Source organism: Zootoca vivipara, chromosome 2, assembly GCF_963506605.1.
Source record: "Zootoca vivipara chromosome 2, rZooViv1.1, whole genome shotgun sequence".
NCBI lineage: Eukaryota > Metazoa > Chordata > Lepidosauria > Squamata > Lacertidae > Zootoca > Zootoca vivipara.
This window is the reverse complement of record NC_083277.1, coordinates 44,839,191-44,855,873: the sequence shown is the minus strand read 5'-3', so window position 1 is coordinate 44,855,873 and position 16,683 is coordinate 44,839,191. Positions and strand designations below refer to the sequence as shown.

Genomic DNA, 16,683 nt, shown 5'->3' with positions numbered 1-16,683 from the left:
CTCAGAGCACTGCTGCCTGTCACCACATAAACCTGCCAGTGGTGAATGTGACCCACTAGACGGCGATTAATTGCAGAGGACCCAGTTGTGTTAGGTCCCAGTGCAGTGTTTGCATGAAACATACCGGTATGTAATCCGGCATGCATAGCTGCCAAGTTTTCCCTTTTCTCGCGAGGAAGCCTATTCAGCATAAGGGAATTTCCCTTTAAAAAAGGGAGAACTTGGCAGCTATGCCGGCATGATCTCCATTTGAGTGAATTGTGCTTCACTCAGCTAAAATGTTATTCTCACTGTGCTTTTGATCAACAATCTGAAGAAAGGACTTTCAGCCTAGAAATTCAGAGCTTTGGGTGGTTTTTTACTGAGCACAGGACAACCATTTCCTATTCATATGATTAAAAATAGCCCTGTAAGATGTATGCAAGTAAGTGAATATTAATCAACTTTAACAAAGAGAAAGCAGAAACATGTAAAACAAGTCAAGTCCGAGGGAACAGAACCAAAGTGGTCTATTAATTATAGCCACCATACTGCATTATCATTTGCGTGCTGATCCTTTAATACCTAATGCATTAGGACTTGAGTTGGATCAGAAGATGAGTCATCATTGCTTATTCTAGCTGCTGCATCCTGTATCTCAGGTTGAGAGCCCTTAATATGGTTTAATAATTGGCTAGCTGGCTGCAATAAATTGTGGGCTCCCAGAGTTCAATAGGTAACTGGGTAACCTGATCTGGGTATAACAGCCCATCATTATGCTTTTATGGCATATTTAAAAAACAATCTATCACTTAATTCCTTAAAGTTTCCTATAAATGACTTATTAAACTTAATGTAATATGTGTGTGGCAGTTAAGATCATGATGTTGGGAAAGATTGAGGGCACTAGGAGAAGGGGACGACAGAGGACAAGATGGTTGGACAGTGTTCTCGAAGCTACGAACATGAGTTTGACCAAACTGCGGGAGGCAGTGCAAGACAGGAGTGCCTGGCGTGCTCTGGTCCATGGGGTCACGAAGAGTCGGACATGACTAAACGACTAAACAACAACAACAAGTTAAACTAGCATATCAGCACAGCAGATGCCATTATAACACAGAGGTCGCATAACAGATTAGGAATATAAGTCAATGTGATTAATTTGGGGATTGTCTGGATCCAAAACCTAGTGGTTGCACGATATCTAATTGATGTGCTTTTATTTGTGCATGATAGGCATTGTATTTCCCAAGTTAGGAATGGCTTCTGCTTTCACTCTGCAAAATTGAAACTTTCCACAGATTTGCAATGACGTGTATACTGAGGTAGAACTAGATGTTGAAATGCTCCTTGATTATTTTCTCTCCACCTCTTCCTAGAAATGTGGAATATATGTGTGATGTGACATTTTTTTGTATGGTGCAGCCCTGTCCTAGCTGCATGTTGTGTTAACCTTGTAGTTTTATGCCAAGGGCAGCTTCCCTTCCCAACAGCAGCACCATAGATAAATTTTTGTTAGGACTATGGCAGAGAAGAAAATTGCTTTAGAAAACCCTCCCTGTGTACCACAGACTCAGTCCTGATTCTGCCTCCCCTCCAGCTGCTACTGAAAGTGAAAAAAGCAAACACACAGTGTATGGATATATCGCCCAGGACTGGTATTAGGGGCAGACCACGATGATGGCTTCACTCAGTGGTATATCGCTGGTGAAAAGGCCACCTCCTGGGTCCCTCCACTACGAGCACCCAACATGCTGAGGGAAAAACAAGCAGCAGCCAGACCCTGGAAGCAGAGATATACTGCTGAGTGAAACCACCATTACTGTCTGCCCTCATACCACTGCAGAGGGAGAACCAAGCTGCATCGCTGAAGCGTGATACAGTTTGATCCTCCCTCTGCTTAATAAGCCCTATGTCACTCTGGCTTGAGCAATCTGGAGGGACATGGGGCTTGCTCAGGCAGCCGGGGGAGGGGGAGAGTCTTCTTGTCCCCTGGCTGAGGAGTGCAAACAAGCCCCCCCCCCAGCCCTCTGGCACATGTGTGCGCTGTTGGAATGTGGGTTTTCCTCAGCCAGGGGGCAAGAAGGCTCAAAGAAGCACTCCTGCCCCCAGCTGAGCCTGAGAAATAAGGTGGGCCCTAAAAATACACACCTCAAGTTTCAAAAGTCTAGTTAAAGAGACATGTGTTCAGGATTCACTGAAAGCTGTATAATGAAGGTGCTAGATACACCTCTGTGGAGAGGGAGTTATGTAACTTTCGAGTTGCCACAGAGAGTGCCCTTTCCCAGGGCACCACAACACCATGCTTCTGAGGGTGGTGGAGCAACCAAGACGGCCACCTCTGCTGCGCTTAGCACCTAAGATGGTCTGCAGAGAAAGAGGTGGTCTTTCAGATACGGGGGCCTGATTTGTTTAGGGCTTTAAACACTAAAGTGAGCACCTTTAATTGGGCCCAGAAACAAACTGGAAACCAATGCTGCTGGAGATAGGGATTAGGCAGACGTCAGCAATGTTTTCCGGCCATGGGCCGGAGGATTGAAACGGACTATCGTCTGTGGGCTGGACATGCGCAGAAGCCATTTCTGGCATCCCGGACATGGGCAGTGCAGCGCCAGAAATCGCTTCTGCGCATGTCAGTGGCTGCGCAGACACGATTTCCGGTGTCGGCGCAGGCGCCATTTTCCGTGCCGCTCGGTGAGTCCCCGAGCCGTGCTGCGCCAGTTTAGCGCAGCACATGGGGGACTTGCCGAGTGGGTGGCTCGGTTCATGGGCGGTCCGTGGGCCGGATAAACGGCCTTCGTGTGCCGCATCCGGCCTATGGGATTAGGTGACACGCAATGCGACAACATATTTTTTTATATTCCATGTTACCAAGAAGAGGGCCGAAAGAGACATGGCGTGGTGGTAGCGCTCTGATTCTTTTAACATCTACTTCCTTGTTGCACTTGGCGTATGCTGTGGACAAGAAGGAACTTGTGGTCTGGTTGTGTTCTGAAGCCCAAAGAGCATAGGGAAGAAGTTGAGCCAGTTTTGCTGGCTTGCAAGCTGTTAGATTTGAAAGGCATTGCCTTTTAAATCAGCTTGATATCGGAGCCTCTGAGATCTCAGAGCAGAGTCTTTGAAACCAGCAAGGTTTTCAGAAACTGCCTGTTATCCTCCAAAGAGTGTGGAGCTGACCAGAAGGCTTTGAAGTCTCTGTTCTAGGGTCAGCTGACCTACTGTGCAGATATCAAAGCTTGCTGGAACAGCTCACACTCTTTCAGAAAACCCTGATTTCCAAGGCTATTCTTGATGCTGATAAAAATACCAGCAACTTAAATGCCAATTAAAATGTTACAGAACCAAGTGAGAATGGTATAATTTCTACCCGTGCAAGAACTGTAAAAGATGCTGAGGTGGAAAGATACTTAATCTGGCATTTAGTAAAATACTGATATAATTCCTAGGAAGCTAAGAGGTAGTCAGAAATGTTCATTGGTTGTCCTTTGTCTGAAACAATTGCTCTCAAATACAAATGTCTTTATAGTGTTGGAAATGAACTTTTAAAATCCAGTTTACAAATAATGCACAAAATAAAAAGAATATTAGTTGAATAAAGGGTGGCAAACAGTTGTGTGACTGAAGCACTTTTTTTCTAGACCTGGGACTATAAATGGAATTGGAATGGCAAATATATCCTTTCTGCCTTAAGTCCTTTAACTTCAGAATGTGGATTATGACTCTGCACATTTACCATGAATATGAAAACTGACCTTTTTACTAGTTTAAAAAATATCAAAGATGGGCACAGACAGAAACCCCCCCATTTTAAAAACAGTTATTAATAATTATGAAGAAGAAGAAGAAGAAGAAGAAGAAGAAGAAGAAGAAGAAGAAGAAGAAGAAGAAGAAGAAGAAGAAGAAGAAGAAGAGTAGTAGTAGTAGTAGTAGTTTGGATTTGATATCCCGCTTTATCACTACCCAAAGGAGTCTCAAAGCGGCTAACAATCTCCTTTCCCTTCCTCCCCCACAACAAACACTCTGTGAGGTGAATGGGGCTGAAAGACTTCAAAGAAGTGTGACTAGCCCAAGGTCACCCAGCAGCTGCATGTGGAGGAGCGGAGACGCGAACCCGGTTCACCAGATTACGAGTCTACCACTCTTAACCACTATACCACACTGGCTCTCACTACACCACACTGGCTTATGAAGATTTCTTATGGCAACCCAGTAGGTTTCTAGACACTTAATAAAAATACAAAGAATAGCTGTCATTTATAGTGAAACATACAACTTTTAAAATGTTGACAAAATTGTGCCAAAATGGAGAAGTGTGTCAGCTGTGGTGTTATGAACAGTTGTACCTGGTGCCCATTGAAACTGGTAGAGCGGAAGGCAGGGAGACAAGCAATAGGTGGAGCCAGAGCTGGTGACTGGAAGAGCCAAGTAATTATATTATTAATCCTCTTTTCCTGCTGAGTTCTACAAGGGTAACACTAAGCATAAGGAGAAGCATTCTGATAGCCCCGTGGAGTTGGAAGTTAGAAGGCAGGTAGAGACCGGCTGATGGAAAACTGAGGTTGGTTATGAGCCTCCATTGGTTAGCATTCTTCTGCAGTCACATTCCATGCAAAACTCCCAATAGCAGAATGCATTCTGGGTGATGGAAGGACCACATATTCTTACCGTGTTTCTCCAAAAATAAGACACAGTCTTATATTTATTTTTCCTCAAAAAACAAACAAACAAACAAACACGGTGGCTTATTTTCAGGGGATGTCTTATTTTTTTAAATTAAGTATGGTACGGTTTAACCTCCAAGGTTAAACTGCCTATCACTATGGCTTATTTTCGGGGTATGGCTTATTTTCGGAGAAACACGGTAGAACCAAAATTTCATGACATAGGATCTTCTACAGTAAAACTACAATTATATACCCATTTACCTGGGAGTAAGCCGCATTAAACTCAATGGAACTTGCTTCTCAGTGGACTCGTATAGGTTTGTAAATGAGTAATAATGAGTATTTTATTGCACCACAAAATGATAATCTGAAAAGTCCTGTAGTACACTCAACATTAAATACATTGGGTAGTATTCATTGAGCTCATTCCGCTCGTGCAACCAAATTTTCCCTCCCTCTCCTATTATTATTTAAAAGGCTTCCCTATACATTTGTTCTTGCGGTTTCTCCAACCCCCCAGAGCAGCTTTGAGAAGTATACTGGGTATGCACAGGGAAGGTGAGAGAGGGAAGTTCCTATGCACAAGCAGAAATCCTTGCACTAACAGAACAAGTGCATTGGATATCACCCATTTGCTTTATATTTTTGTGTCTGGATTTCAGCTTCTAAATTCCTGGATTTATATGCATAGAAAGCTGAAAGGGCTGAACAATTAAATAAGATTTTGAAACTTTAAACTTAATTCAGATTTATATATCAAACCCGAGCCCCTTTTCCATAGTAACCCAACCCTGTGCTTTACTGTACCCTTTACTGCCTTGCTTGAGCCACAGTTGAGCCAAAGTCTCTCTTTGTTATCATTTAATAGCTTCTTTCTACATATTGCCTTCAGTGTCTTCTAAATGGGATTTAAAACCATTGCTGTATAGTTATGCTAAGTTCTAACTCTCTTGCTTTACAGTATTTTTTTATTATGCTTTTGGAATGGTGATGAAACATGGCTCATATTTTGCTTTTCTTCCCCTGATGATTGTGAGCAAGAGGGTGCATTTCTGTCACTTATTTGTGTTTCTTCCTCACCAACTGTTCGCTATTACAAAATTAAATTAATCTGTTTCTATAAGATCATCTTGTTTCTTACAGATGAATGATGCTATGGGATTTGAATTGCCATGGGTGTATTTTGTCAGTCTCGTCATCTTTGGGTCTTTTTTCGTTCTAAATCTTGTTCTTGGTGTATTGAGCGGGTAAGCATACACCTTTTTCGTCCTAGAAGCAGAGTCCTGTATTCGGTTGCCATGAACACATAGGTATATTATGAGAAGATCAAAATAATTGGGGATAAGATTTTAAAAATGAAACACTGGGATTTTTCATTTTAGAACAGCATATATCCTTCAGAGCCCATGCAGCATACAATAGCAAGGGCAATTTCCTGAAAAATAATAATAGGCAGATGTAAAAACGTAAAGAGATCATAATAGGCCTGTACTTAGTAATTAATTAACCACTACCTTAAATTCCAATACAAAAAAATTCCAAACTGTTAAACAAATTATCAACCCCCGTATGACATAGGTTCTGAAATGTGCATATTGCTATGGTTAAATGTAATCTAGATATTTTAAAGCTCCTAAATGATCTTCAACACATTTTCTTCATCCCAAAAGAAGTCTTTTTATAGTACTGCCATTTTGGGCATCATGGTGACCTGCAGTGTAGTGTAAGGGAGGGAGCTGTGAGAGGGATACTGTTGGTACACTGAATACCTATGTGATCAGTCAATTGCAGGAGGACTCTGCTGTGTAGTGAATAGCTGAATCATAACATGTTTCCTTACATTTTACAGGTAAATGATGCAATAGGATGTGAATGGCCATGGATCTATTTTGTTAGTCTTATCATTCTTGGCTCATTTTTCGTACTTAACCTGGTTCTTGGTGTACTTAGTGGGTAAGCAGCTAGATTAACCTTGTATATTCCACCGCAGTGTTTGAAATGGCCTATGCGTTTGCTCAAGCTTCACAGTGATGGCTTTTCTGCATGTCATTTTACCAGTGTTTGCTTTTCTGAATGTCTGGACTTTTGTGTTTCTGCCTGTCTATGACACCCTGTGTTTGCAGTGGTTCCCAACACCCCCCATCACTGAAGAGTAACTAAATGAAGTACTAACTTCCTTAAAGACATCATTTTGCACACAATGAGTGAAAGATGACACCTGTGTAAGCATACATATTTTAAAATATTGATAAAGGCTGTTGTCCATTTCTGAAAGCCTAGTTTCAGCATTTGAAAAGCTTATCTAAACAAACATACAATATCTTTTGTGTAACTACCAGCAGGATATGCCTGTTAGCAGGTGCTTCACATTTTCTGCTTCTATTGACATTGGTTGTATGTTTTTTTTACAAATCCTTTGATGTCTCCTTTATATTGGTGGAGATGTCTTACCTAAAGCTATTGAATATCCAGGACATTGTGCATGCAGCTGGCTCTCATCACTGGCTGGGAAGGCCACAAGTACTGTAGTGCACAAGTACTGTAGTGCAAACATCTCTATAGCTGTCAAAAGGGAAAGCTTGTCAACCTATCGCCATATATTTTTGAAGCTCCTTACCTGTATTGTAAGAAGAGCATGGCAGGATGGCACCAATTATGGTGTCTGCATAATTGTATAAAGGGAGATGTAACTAAGTGGGCACTGTAAAGCCCACAGCACTTCTCCTATTTCAGCTTCAGTTCCCCAAGCCACATTGGCAGAAGAATAGGCCTGTCTGACTGTCTGAAAATGATTCATACCCAAACAGATAGCCACAGTCCAAACTTCTGGCATTAAACAGAATGTGATTACTTGTCAAACGGCAAATAATAAGCAAATAGGCTTGTGGCATACAGATGTAGGGCTTGTATGACATCACTGTCTGCATCCATAATGCATCATACCAATGCAGACTTTCAAATCAGAACCTGACATTCAAGTTGTGTTGTTTAATAATTTTATTCACTCTTGTCAGTAGTTCTTCAGGTTCAAGGGAGCTTGTTCATGTATTCTGCCTTGGGTAAGCCCTTTTTCGGGCATTTGGGGCTTAAACAGGAGGTCTTTCCTCCAATTTCTCTGCACATGCTTGCTCTACTTCAGGTTTTTCCACATTGAGCAGGAAGGTCTGAAGGGAAAGTAGAAGTACAGTGGTGCCTCGCTAGACGAATTGAAGTGCGGTTTCCCATAGGTGCCTCGCAAGACGGGGAAAAAAATCGTCTTGCGAGGCACCCTATGGGACAAAAAAAAAATCGTCTTGCGAAGCGTGCCACAGGAAACTTCGTCTTGCGAGTCTCAATTGAAATCGCAAAACACTTTCATTTTGCGTGTTTATCGTCTTGTGAGGCATTCGTCTAGCGAGGTACCACTGTATGTTCACTGAGAGGTGCGTAGAATCTTCCTTCAGACCAGGCTTCCTCAAACTCGCCCCTCCAGATGTTTTGAGACTACAGTTGCCACCATCCCTGACCACTGGTCCTGCTAGCTAGGGATCATGGAAGTTGTAGGCCAAAAACATCTGGAGGGCCGAGGTTGAGGAAGCCTGCTTCAGACCATCTGAAATGGGACCAGCACACACGGAAATATTGGAGGTGAGGCTTACATGCACAATCCTGTCCCTTTCCTTGTTGAGCCCACAAGCATTCTCCCCAGACACCTGAAGATGGCTTTATTGGAAGATACAGCAATAGGCAGTAAGTTAAAGTTTCATAGTCACCTATGTTCCAGCAATTTTCAGAAATTTTATTGTATCACGCACTTAACACTGGGCAGTATTTTCCTAAATGTGTGCTGACCTCATTAACTGCACTAATCTGTGCAATGCAGCTGTGTTACACAATGAGTACACGCATATTTTCCACAGAAAAATAAGGAAATGTAGAAAACAGAATGTTTTGCAGTCCTATGCAGGGTGTATCTAACTCAATGGCAAACAATCTTTTCAGCTGAGTACTGTAGTAGAAACATAAATGTAACAAGGCTAGCAAGTCTTCTGGTGTCACCCATCCTTCTATTGTGTGCGCAGATGATTTATGATTGAATGACAATGTTACAGCAAAAATGTTTTTAAGAAGATACTGAAAAGTGCCCTCCTTTGATTATATATTTTAAATGTAAAATATAGATTTTACTGTGAGCTTAGCAATTTTGAATAGATACAGAATCTCTATTTAGAAACAGAAATAAAGAAAGAAAAAACTGATTTGTTACACAGTAGCTGCCTTATACAAAACCAGACCAGTGATCTACCTAAACCCTGTGCTATTAGCTAGACTAGACTAGGACTAAGGGTTTTCCAGACTTGCAATAATGAGGAGTTGTGGTCTTTTATCAAATGCTTCTCTCCTAGTGTAACAGTATATGCTTAAGCCTACAATCTGTAGCCTGTTGCCTCAAAGTAAGCCCCATTTGTTTCAGTGGGACTTACCATACTTTTTGAGAGAGATGTGTAGGATTGCACAGTAAATGAGCAGTCACAATGGTTTCAACGTATTAGTTAACATCGGTGGGATTTAACTTACTGGATTTGTATTTTCCTATGTAGCAGGTTAGGCTAAGGAACAGTGACTTACCTAGGGCTACTAGTGTGCTTCATGAATTTGAATCTATTTCAAGACCAACATTTCCAAGGTCACCATACTCTCCCATTCGTAGAGAACATTCCCATTCACAGAACACAACATATGTCTGCAAATATGACTGCACTTCCCCAGTAATTCAGGTGATCTGTATGCACTAGCTAACCATACACAATTCTTTGCATGTCCTAACTCACCTAAGAAAAGAACATGAGGCTTAACAAAATATTTTTAAATGGCTGCAAAGGATATGAAGTAAAGCAAGCTGTGACTCTTGTAATATATTAAAGGACATTTATTAGCTGTCCTGCTCTGAGCAAGTAGATACTATACTATAGGTCCTCCACAATAAAAGAGTGACGTTCTAGACAAAAATAATAGTTAGATATAATTAGAGGATAAATAGAAACCCCCCCTGGAAACTTCTTGGGCAAGCCCGGTTGAAATGAATGCAAACGGTGCTAGTTGCCTATTTTGTGTTCTCCCTGTACAACTGGGCTTGGTCAGGAGAAATTGGTTGTTCCCAAAACTGATACCATTTTGTTCTTAGTTTAGAAAATAAAATAAAATATTGAGTAATTATGATAACTGTTCAAAATGTAGGGCAGCTAGTCAGAATGTTGTATTTCACTATTTTACCAGTCTCTTGGAATTAGAATAGTTCCAGATTAAAGATAACAGTCCCCACCACATCTGTAATTTTCACCATAAAGTGAAATCTAACCAAGTGTGGGTGACTGCACACCCCTGCAATGGGGCCTCGTCTTCCTTTTCTGACTCCTGCTGCCCTCTGCCTGCCCTCAGCCAAGTTTTGTGTGAGAGAGAGGCTGGAGGGTGGAGAAGATAAATTGGAACTTGCATTATACAAGCAAAATTCCATCTCTCAGACATCATTGGATATCACCTATTAATTTTTGGACTGTAGGTGCCAGAAAGTAGAATATTGCCTTATTATTTTGTGTGAAGAATGCATAGAAGGCTTCAGGCAAACCTAGGCTCTGAATATATAAAGGGCATCTCTCAAACTGATGAGAAAAATACTATCACTCTGCTAGCATAGATACAAGGATAAGGCTTTCTATATGCCTGTGGTAATAAGCATTATCCTCCCCTGAAGTACAGTAATTAATGCAACAGATTATCTCCAAGGTAAATGATGCAAGTGCGTTGTAAAATATGCCTCCTGCATCTCTGTATTAATGAGAAAAATATTGAAGTCACTCAAGTTTTGGAGACATAATAGGTTTGGTGTTTTTTTGTTTCTTTTTAAAGGAATGGCTTCTAGGAAAGATTTCCCCAGGACATACATGTAGCTAGTCACATATACTGCTGATAAAATCAGTCATACTGTCATGTATAATGTGATTAATAACACATATGTCTGCATAGATGCACATTTATAAAACATGACCAGACTTCCACAATCCAAAATGATGATGATAATTTAAAAAGTAAAAGCTCTCCCAAAATAATTCCTGTGCCTTAAAAACATGGCTGTATTTAGTTCTCTGGATTTTAGGAACTAAAATCTGGAATCTGTGCTGAAGATGTTTCCATATGATATGACTATTTCCTGTGTTGTTGATTTATGCTCAGCATTTTGAAAAGTGTCTAATGTTTTTGATCTTTGTATTTCGTGTGTTGTGTTTGTGAACTGCATGACTGATGTGTTTATAGAATGGTGTACATGTAAGTAAGATATAATTTGAGAGACCTTTTGTTTTACATCTAGCCTTCCTTAAAGGTGAGTATGTGAGAATGAAATGTTGAAACTGTTTTTAAAAGAATAAAAAAAACCCCACAACATTTTAAAGTGGAGGTCATTTTTTAATACAATTTTCATGTAATTTTAAGATAACATAGACTGCAAGAATAGGGAATGCCCTTAGTAAATATTATTTTAAATTAAGGAGTCTGTTGACAGCAAAGGATATATTCCAAGCATTTGAAGGGCACAAATGTTAGATGGCTATCATTCATGTAATTCATTTTGTCAACAGCCATGCATTTCTTTTCTCATTATCACATAGTAGTTCTAAACAGAATTTTAATGACTTGGAGAATTCTAGTTTTGGAGTAGACAAATTTGTTAGGATATTGTATGTATGGGCCTAAGCCAGGTATCCCCAAACTTTGGCCCTCCGTATGTTTTGGACGACAATTCCCATCATCCCTGACCACTGATCCTGTTAGCTAGGGATCATGGGAGTTGTAGGCCAAAGTATCTGGAGGGCCGCAGTTTGGGGATGCCTGACCTAAGCCACTTCAAAGTAATGTTTTGTTTCTGTTGAAGTTCCCCCACCCCACCCCCACCCCAGGTCATATTTGAGGTGAGAATGTTGCTGAGTCAACTCAGATTAGTCTGTAATTCCTTCCATAGTATGCTTGATATTTTACCCATGCTGATTTCAATTTAATTCCATATTCTAGATGCATAAATTCAGTTGTAAAATTGAATCTATCAACAAAACATTGCTTACGGCAAGCCTCAGTTTGAGGCACATTTATAGGGGCACATTCCAGACTTAGTCCTTTGAATAGAGATTGGTGCAAAGAATAGCCATACGCCTATGTATAAGACTCCCATTTTTAGTGCTAAAATATTATTATTAGGACATTTCACTCTCTGTATTATTTATATAAAAATCAAACAACTGTGCAGGGTGCTTTAGATTCCTAATCTCATTTATTCTTTTAAAAAAAACCCTATGAGGCAGTCTTCTGAGTTTACAAAGTCAAGGCCACCCAGTAAGTCAACAGCTAGGATGGGATGTGAACATTCTTGTTCAAAATTTAACACTCAGCTGAGCATAAGGCACTGATGCAGCTATCACAAGGAAAGGAAAACCTCCTGGAGTGAGCTATGAATGTAAAACTGGGTCTCTTATTAAGCACTAAGTGCAACAGAGCCTAGTAGTATGCGTATATTTTTGTTTATTCCTTTGGTAAATTGATTTATATTATTGGTTAAAAACCAAATGGCTAAACAGTTCTAATTAGCTTACACACTGCAAGACTGTAAAAACAGTTTAATTACAAGAATCTAAACTGAAAGCTGCTTCAGAGCACTCTCTCTGGAGTGGAGAGGCATGTTTTCTTTTCTCCCTCCCAGGTGGCGCTGTGGTTAAATCACAGAGCCTAGGGCTTGCTGATCAGAAGGTCGGCGGTTCGAATCCCTGTGACGGGGTGAGCTCCCGTTGCTTGGTCCCAGCTCCTGCCAACCTAGCAGTTCGAAAGCACGTCAAAATGCAAGTAGATAAATAGGAACCGCTACAGCGGGAAGGTAAACGGCGTTCCATGTGCTGCTCTGGTTTGCCAGAAGCGGCTTTGTCATGCTGGCCACATGACCTGGAAGCTATACGCCGGCTCCCTCGGCCAATAATGCGAGATGAGCGCGCAACCCCAGAGTCGGTCACGACTGGACCTAATGGTCAGGGGTCCCTTTACCTTTACCTTTACACCGCCAATTAATTGATGATGTTCACTACCAAACAGGTAGCTCATAGCTTCAAAAAGGTGTGAGGAGACAACAAACTAATGACTATTATGATGATAACAAAATATTCAGCCTCCACATGAAGAAGTGACATACCTCTACTAGGGTGCAAGGAACAGGAATTGTCACTGTTGCTTCTGACTTGGGATAATCCCAGGAATATTTTGTTGGCAACATTTTGATCTGTTCAGCAAGACAATTCCTGCACCTTTTGTTTGCTGAGGTCATCTGGTCAAGCTAGCAGTTCAGGGATTTTGCCCTAGTAATGTGGAAGTAGCATTTCTGAATTGAATTAATATATTTTTGTGCAGAAATAATCTTTAAATGGCATACTTGGCATGTATTACTGGAAAACTGGAAGTTGTAAAAACAATTCCTTATTTACAAGTGGAACAGCTCTTAATGATGCATGATAATCTTATTTCTCGAGAATAGTTCTAACCACTAAAAGATGCTTTATACTGAAGACAGATTCTGCTGAAGGCATTACTATTTCTCTGGGTAGCCATGGGAACAAAATAAGATCTTTCCAAACACACTTTAAGAAATATCTGTAAGTTGTATTTACTTCCTTGCTCGAGGACAGCAAGGAATATATATTGACATGTCCTCATATACATCCTTCTGTAGGCACTGCGGGTTAAAGTAATGTTTTTATTCATTTAGCATATTTTTTCTGACACTTCTTGCATTCTAGCACAGCAATCATGCTGTTTTTTCAATGAATCTGTGTAATGAAAAAGAGTTTTGTTTATTCTATATTGTTTATTCTATATACCAATATGCACACACATACAGTACCTAAGAACACTTTTCTACATGGCACTTTGAGGATTAATGGGGAAAGGCATTTAAATAATGATGCACAAAATAGAAGATGGCAATGAGCTGTCAGCTGCAGTTTTCTTCTAAAGGAAAATGAACAAGCCTTGACAGTATTCCTTTTCTCAGCAGTGTCAAGGATTAACAGCCAAAAAACAACACCACCAAAATGAGAGGATAAAAGTGTCCTTTTCTCACATATATCAGTGAAGCAAGAATTAAAAATAAAAGCAATAGCATTCCTATTTAAAATGAAGTGTGCTAAAAAAAAACCTTGATGTGTGTGACCCAACATTTGTAGCCCATGTTTCAATCATGTTTTGAACTGTGATCCAACCCATTGTTTGATGAGGCATTTATTCCTGATAGGGCTGGGATTTCTGTACATCGTCTGAAACTGGTTTGAAGTTCAGATTGCGATAACGGTTTCAGAATATCTGAGCATTTTTGAACACTCCCCTTAGCGCCAGGTGTGTTCCGCGAGCCGGAGCGGCAAGGGGGCTTGCTCAGCTGTAGGACTGGGCGATGTATCTCAGCTCCTTCTTCCTCCCCACCTTATTTTGTCCTTAAAGGAGGAAGTAGGAAATAAGATGCGGAGGAAGAATCAGTCAAGAGACATTTCAGACATCGTAAAATATCAGTATATCACAATATTTATCTGGTAATATATCACAGTGTTGAAAACAAAATATCACCTATTCCTTGAATAAGAAAAAAAAGCACATATCATTGTCTCACACTGGGTCAAATGGAATCTGATGTTGCAGTATGTGTAGAGACCCAAAATATCTCTGCAAAGCCATGTAGGCAGTAGGGATCCCTTTGAGTTTCTGCTGGATAGTTGTTCATCAGGATACATATCTGCCAAGTCATTTCAAGCAACAGACCATGGACATCATGAGCCATGACAAAATTGAACTATTATATTACATTCAGTATTATGTTCACTTTCTGCAATCCTATATAATTAGTGCCAAACTAGATGATATGCGAAACACATGGTTTGGGTTTTGCTTCTCTTGTTTCTTGTTTCTATTAAATAGCAGCTGCTGGGGGTCCATTCAGGATTGGGATGGCAGTGTTGCAGGGAGGAGGAAGGTTTAACCTTTTCTCCATGCCACAATTCCAATGAAAACCAGCCCTTCAAGGCTGCTGTTGGGCTGCCGTAGGCTGCAGATGCGAATAGTAGCTTCTTTTCCACAGGAAATGATCACTTCCACTTCAGGAAGTGATGTTGGTGTAAGTTGAAATGGATTTTAAAAAAACCACAACCCACCCTTGTACACCATGATCCCAATATTAATTGGACTCCCTTCTCCACTGCTGTTATTTAACATAAGCAAAAACAGATGCGTGAAATGCAGCGATGTGTTTCTTGCATTATCTAGATTGGCCATTAGAAGTCACATTCAGGTGTTCTAGTGAAAGTGCAGACGTGTAATAGTACTGTTGTAGCAGCCATAACTACATAGTCTTTCATGAATCTCTCATCTGTAGGGATGAGTAGGTTGACTTCAATCTGTGAAGTCTGATATTATTTCATAGAAGTGGTGAAGGCATGGTGAGGGTTCTGGTGGAACATCTTCTGACCAAGTTCCACTGAAATGAATGGTACCTGCAACAGAATGTTGCAGTATATCATAATCCCCTAACAGGAATTATTCTGTTTAGGATTCTAGGCAGCCACAACTTTCTCTAGCATATTTCAGCTTTATGAATTATTTCTTTTTCAACTGACACTCAAGATTCTGTGTCTCCTGGTAACAGCTGAGCATGCTGAGTTCTTACTGGGCTGTTTTGGGGGAGTGTGACTGATGAGTTTAGATGTCATCTTTACAATAAATGCATTATCTAGGTTCTCACCTTTATTGTTTAACAGCAAAAATCTATGCATGTCTATTCAGAAGTAAGTCCCATTCAGTTCAGTGGTAGTTCTATGAGTTCAGTGAGACTTACTCCCAGGTAAGAGTATGTAGGAGTACAGCCTACGGGCACAATCCAAACCTCTCTCTCCTCTGTAGCAGTGCCACCACCAAATCCAAAATGAGCAGGATGGAAGGTAGAGGGGGGCAGTCTGATTTACAGTGAGACTGGCTCAAATCCAACACGTAAATCCAGCCCAGCCCAGCCCAGCACAATGGGGTGTTAAGATAGATAATTCCAAGAGATAATGAAGAATTTCCAATTTGGGAACAGACGTTGTCATGTACCTTTGACTCATTTAAAGGAAATGTGCCAGTGGTTTCCATAAGTCATTTTCTTTTGATCAGGAAGCTTCCATTAGAATAGAATAATTTTATTGGCCAAGTATCAACCATACTTGGAATTTTGCTTTGACTACATTGCAATGTAAAGAAAAAATGTACCTCATACAAACACTATTCCCCTCACAATACAACAGCACAGCGAAAAAACCCCACACCACCAACTGGCCTCCCTTCCGCCCACAACTACAGATTCAACAATTTGATGGCACATCAAATTGTTGAATCTGTAGTTGTAGGCGGAAGGGAGGCCAGTTGGTGGTATGGGGTTTTTTCACTGTGTGGAAAAAAAACCCCATACCACTGTAATATGTTGTTTTACAGTGAGCCAGACCATTGATTCATCCTGCCCAGCACAGTCTAGCAATATCAGGCAATGGGTCTCTTCTGTCTTGGGCAGCAGTCTTTCCCAATTCAGCGCCCTGAGATCTAGGGATTGAATCTGCAACCTTCTCCTTGCAAGGCATGTGTTCTGTGACCACTATGGTCATTTCTCTCACTCAGATTAAGGGTTTTTATTTTTGTTTGAGGGTCTTTGGTTATTCAGTCAAGCAAGCTGCGCTGCATTGTTTTATTCCCCCACCCTCCTGAGGACAAAATTGCAGCATCGAAGAGCAGACTCGAAACTCTGTCATTTGCATTCTCTCCCCTGTCCATCATGGGCTCCCTCTATTCATACTGATGTGAGATAGCTTGGAAATTTCCACATAGGAAACTTAATTCTGTTGGGATGTTTTGCGTAAAGGAGATTCACCCTTGTACAGGTGACTCATGGGGACAAATCCTGCTTTTAGGTTTGAAATGAACTGCCTTTTACTCAAATATGTGTTCACACTTACATTTC

At 40.7% G+C, this 16,683-nt stretch overlaps 1 protein-coding gene across 2 annotated transcripts in view; it reads left to right on the top strand.

The window, feature by feature from the left end:
• CACNA1D (calcium voltage-gated channel subunit alpha1 D) overlaps nt 1-16,683 on the top strand; it is a 208,356-nt gene that overhangs the window by 88,760 nt on the left and 102,913 nt on the right. The window contains exon 8 of one of the 2 annotated variants that reach the window (XM_060271439.1): nt 6,493-6,596. In XM_060271439.1, coding sequence (XP_060127422.1) covers nt 6,493-6,596 — 104 coding nt within the window. Of the gene's footprint in view, nt 1-5,786; nt 5,891-6,492; nt 6,597-16,683 lie in introns of both variants that reach the window. The other variant, XM_060271438.1, reaches the window with a different exon arrangement.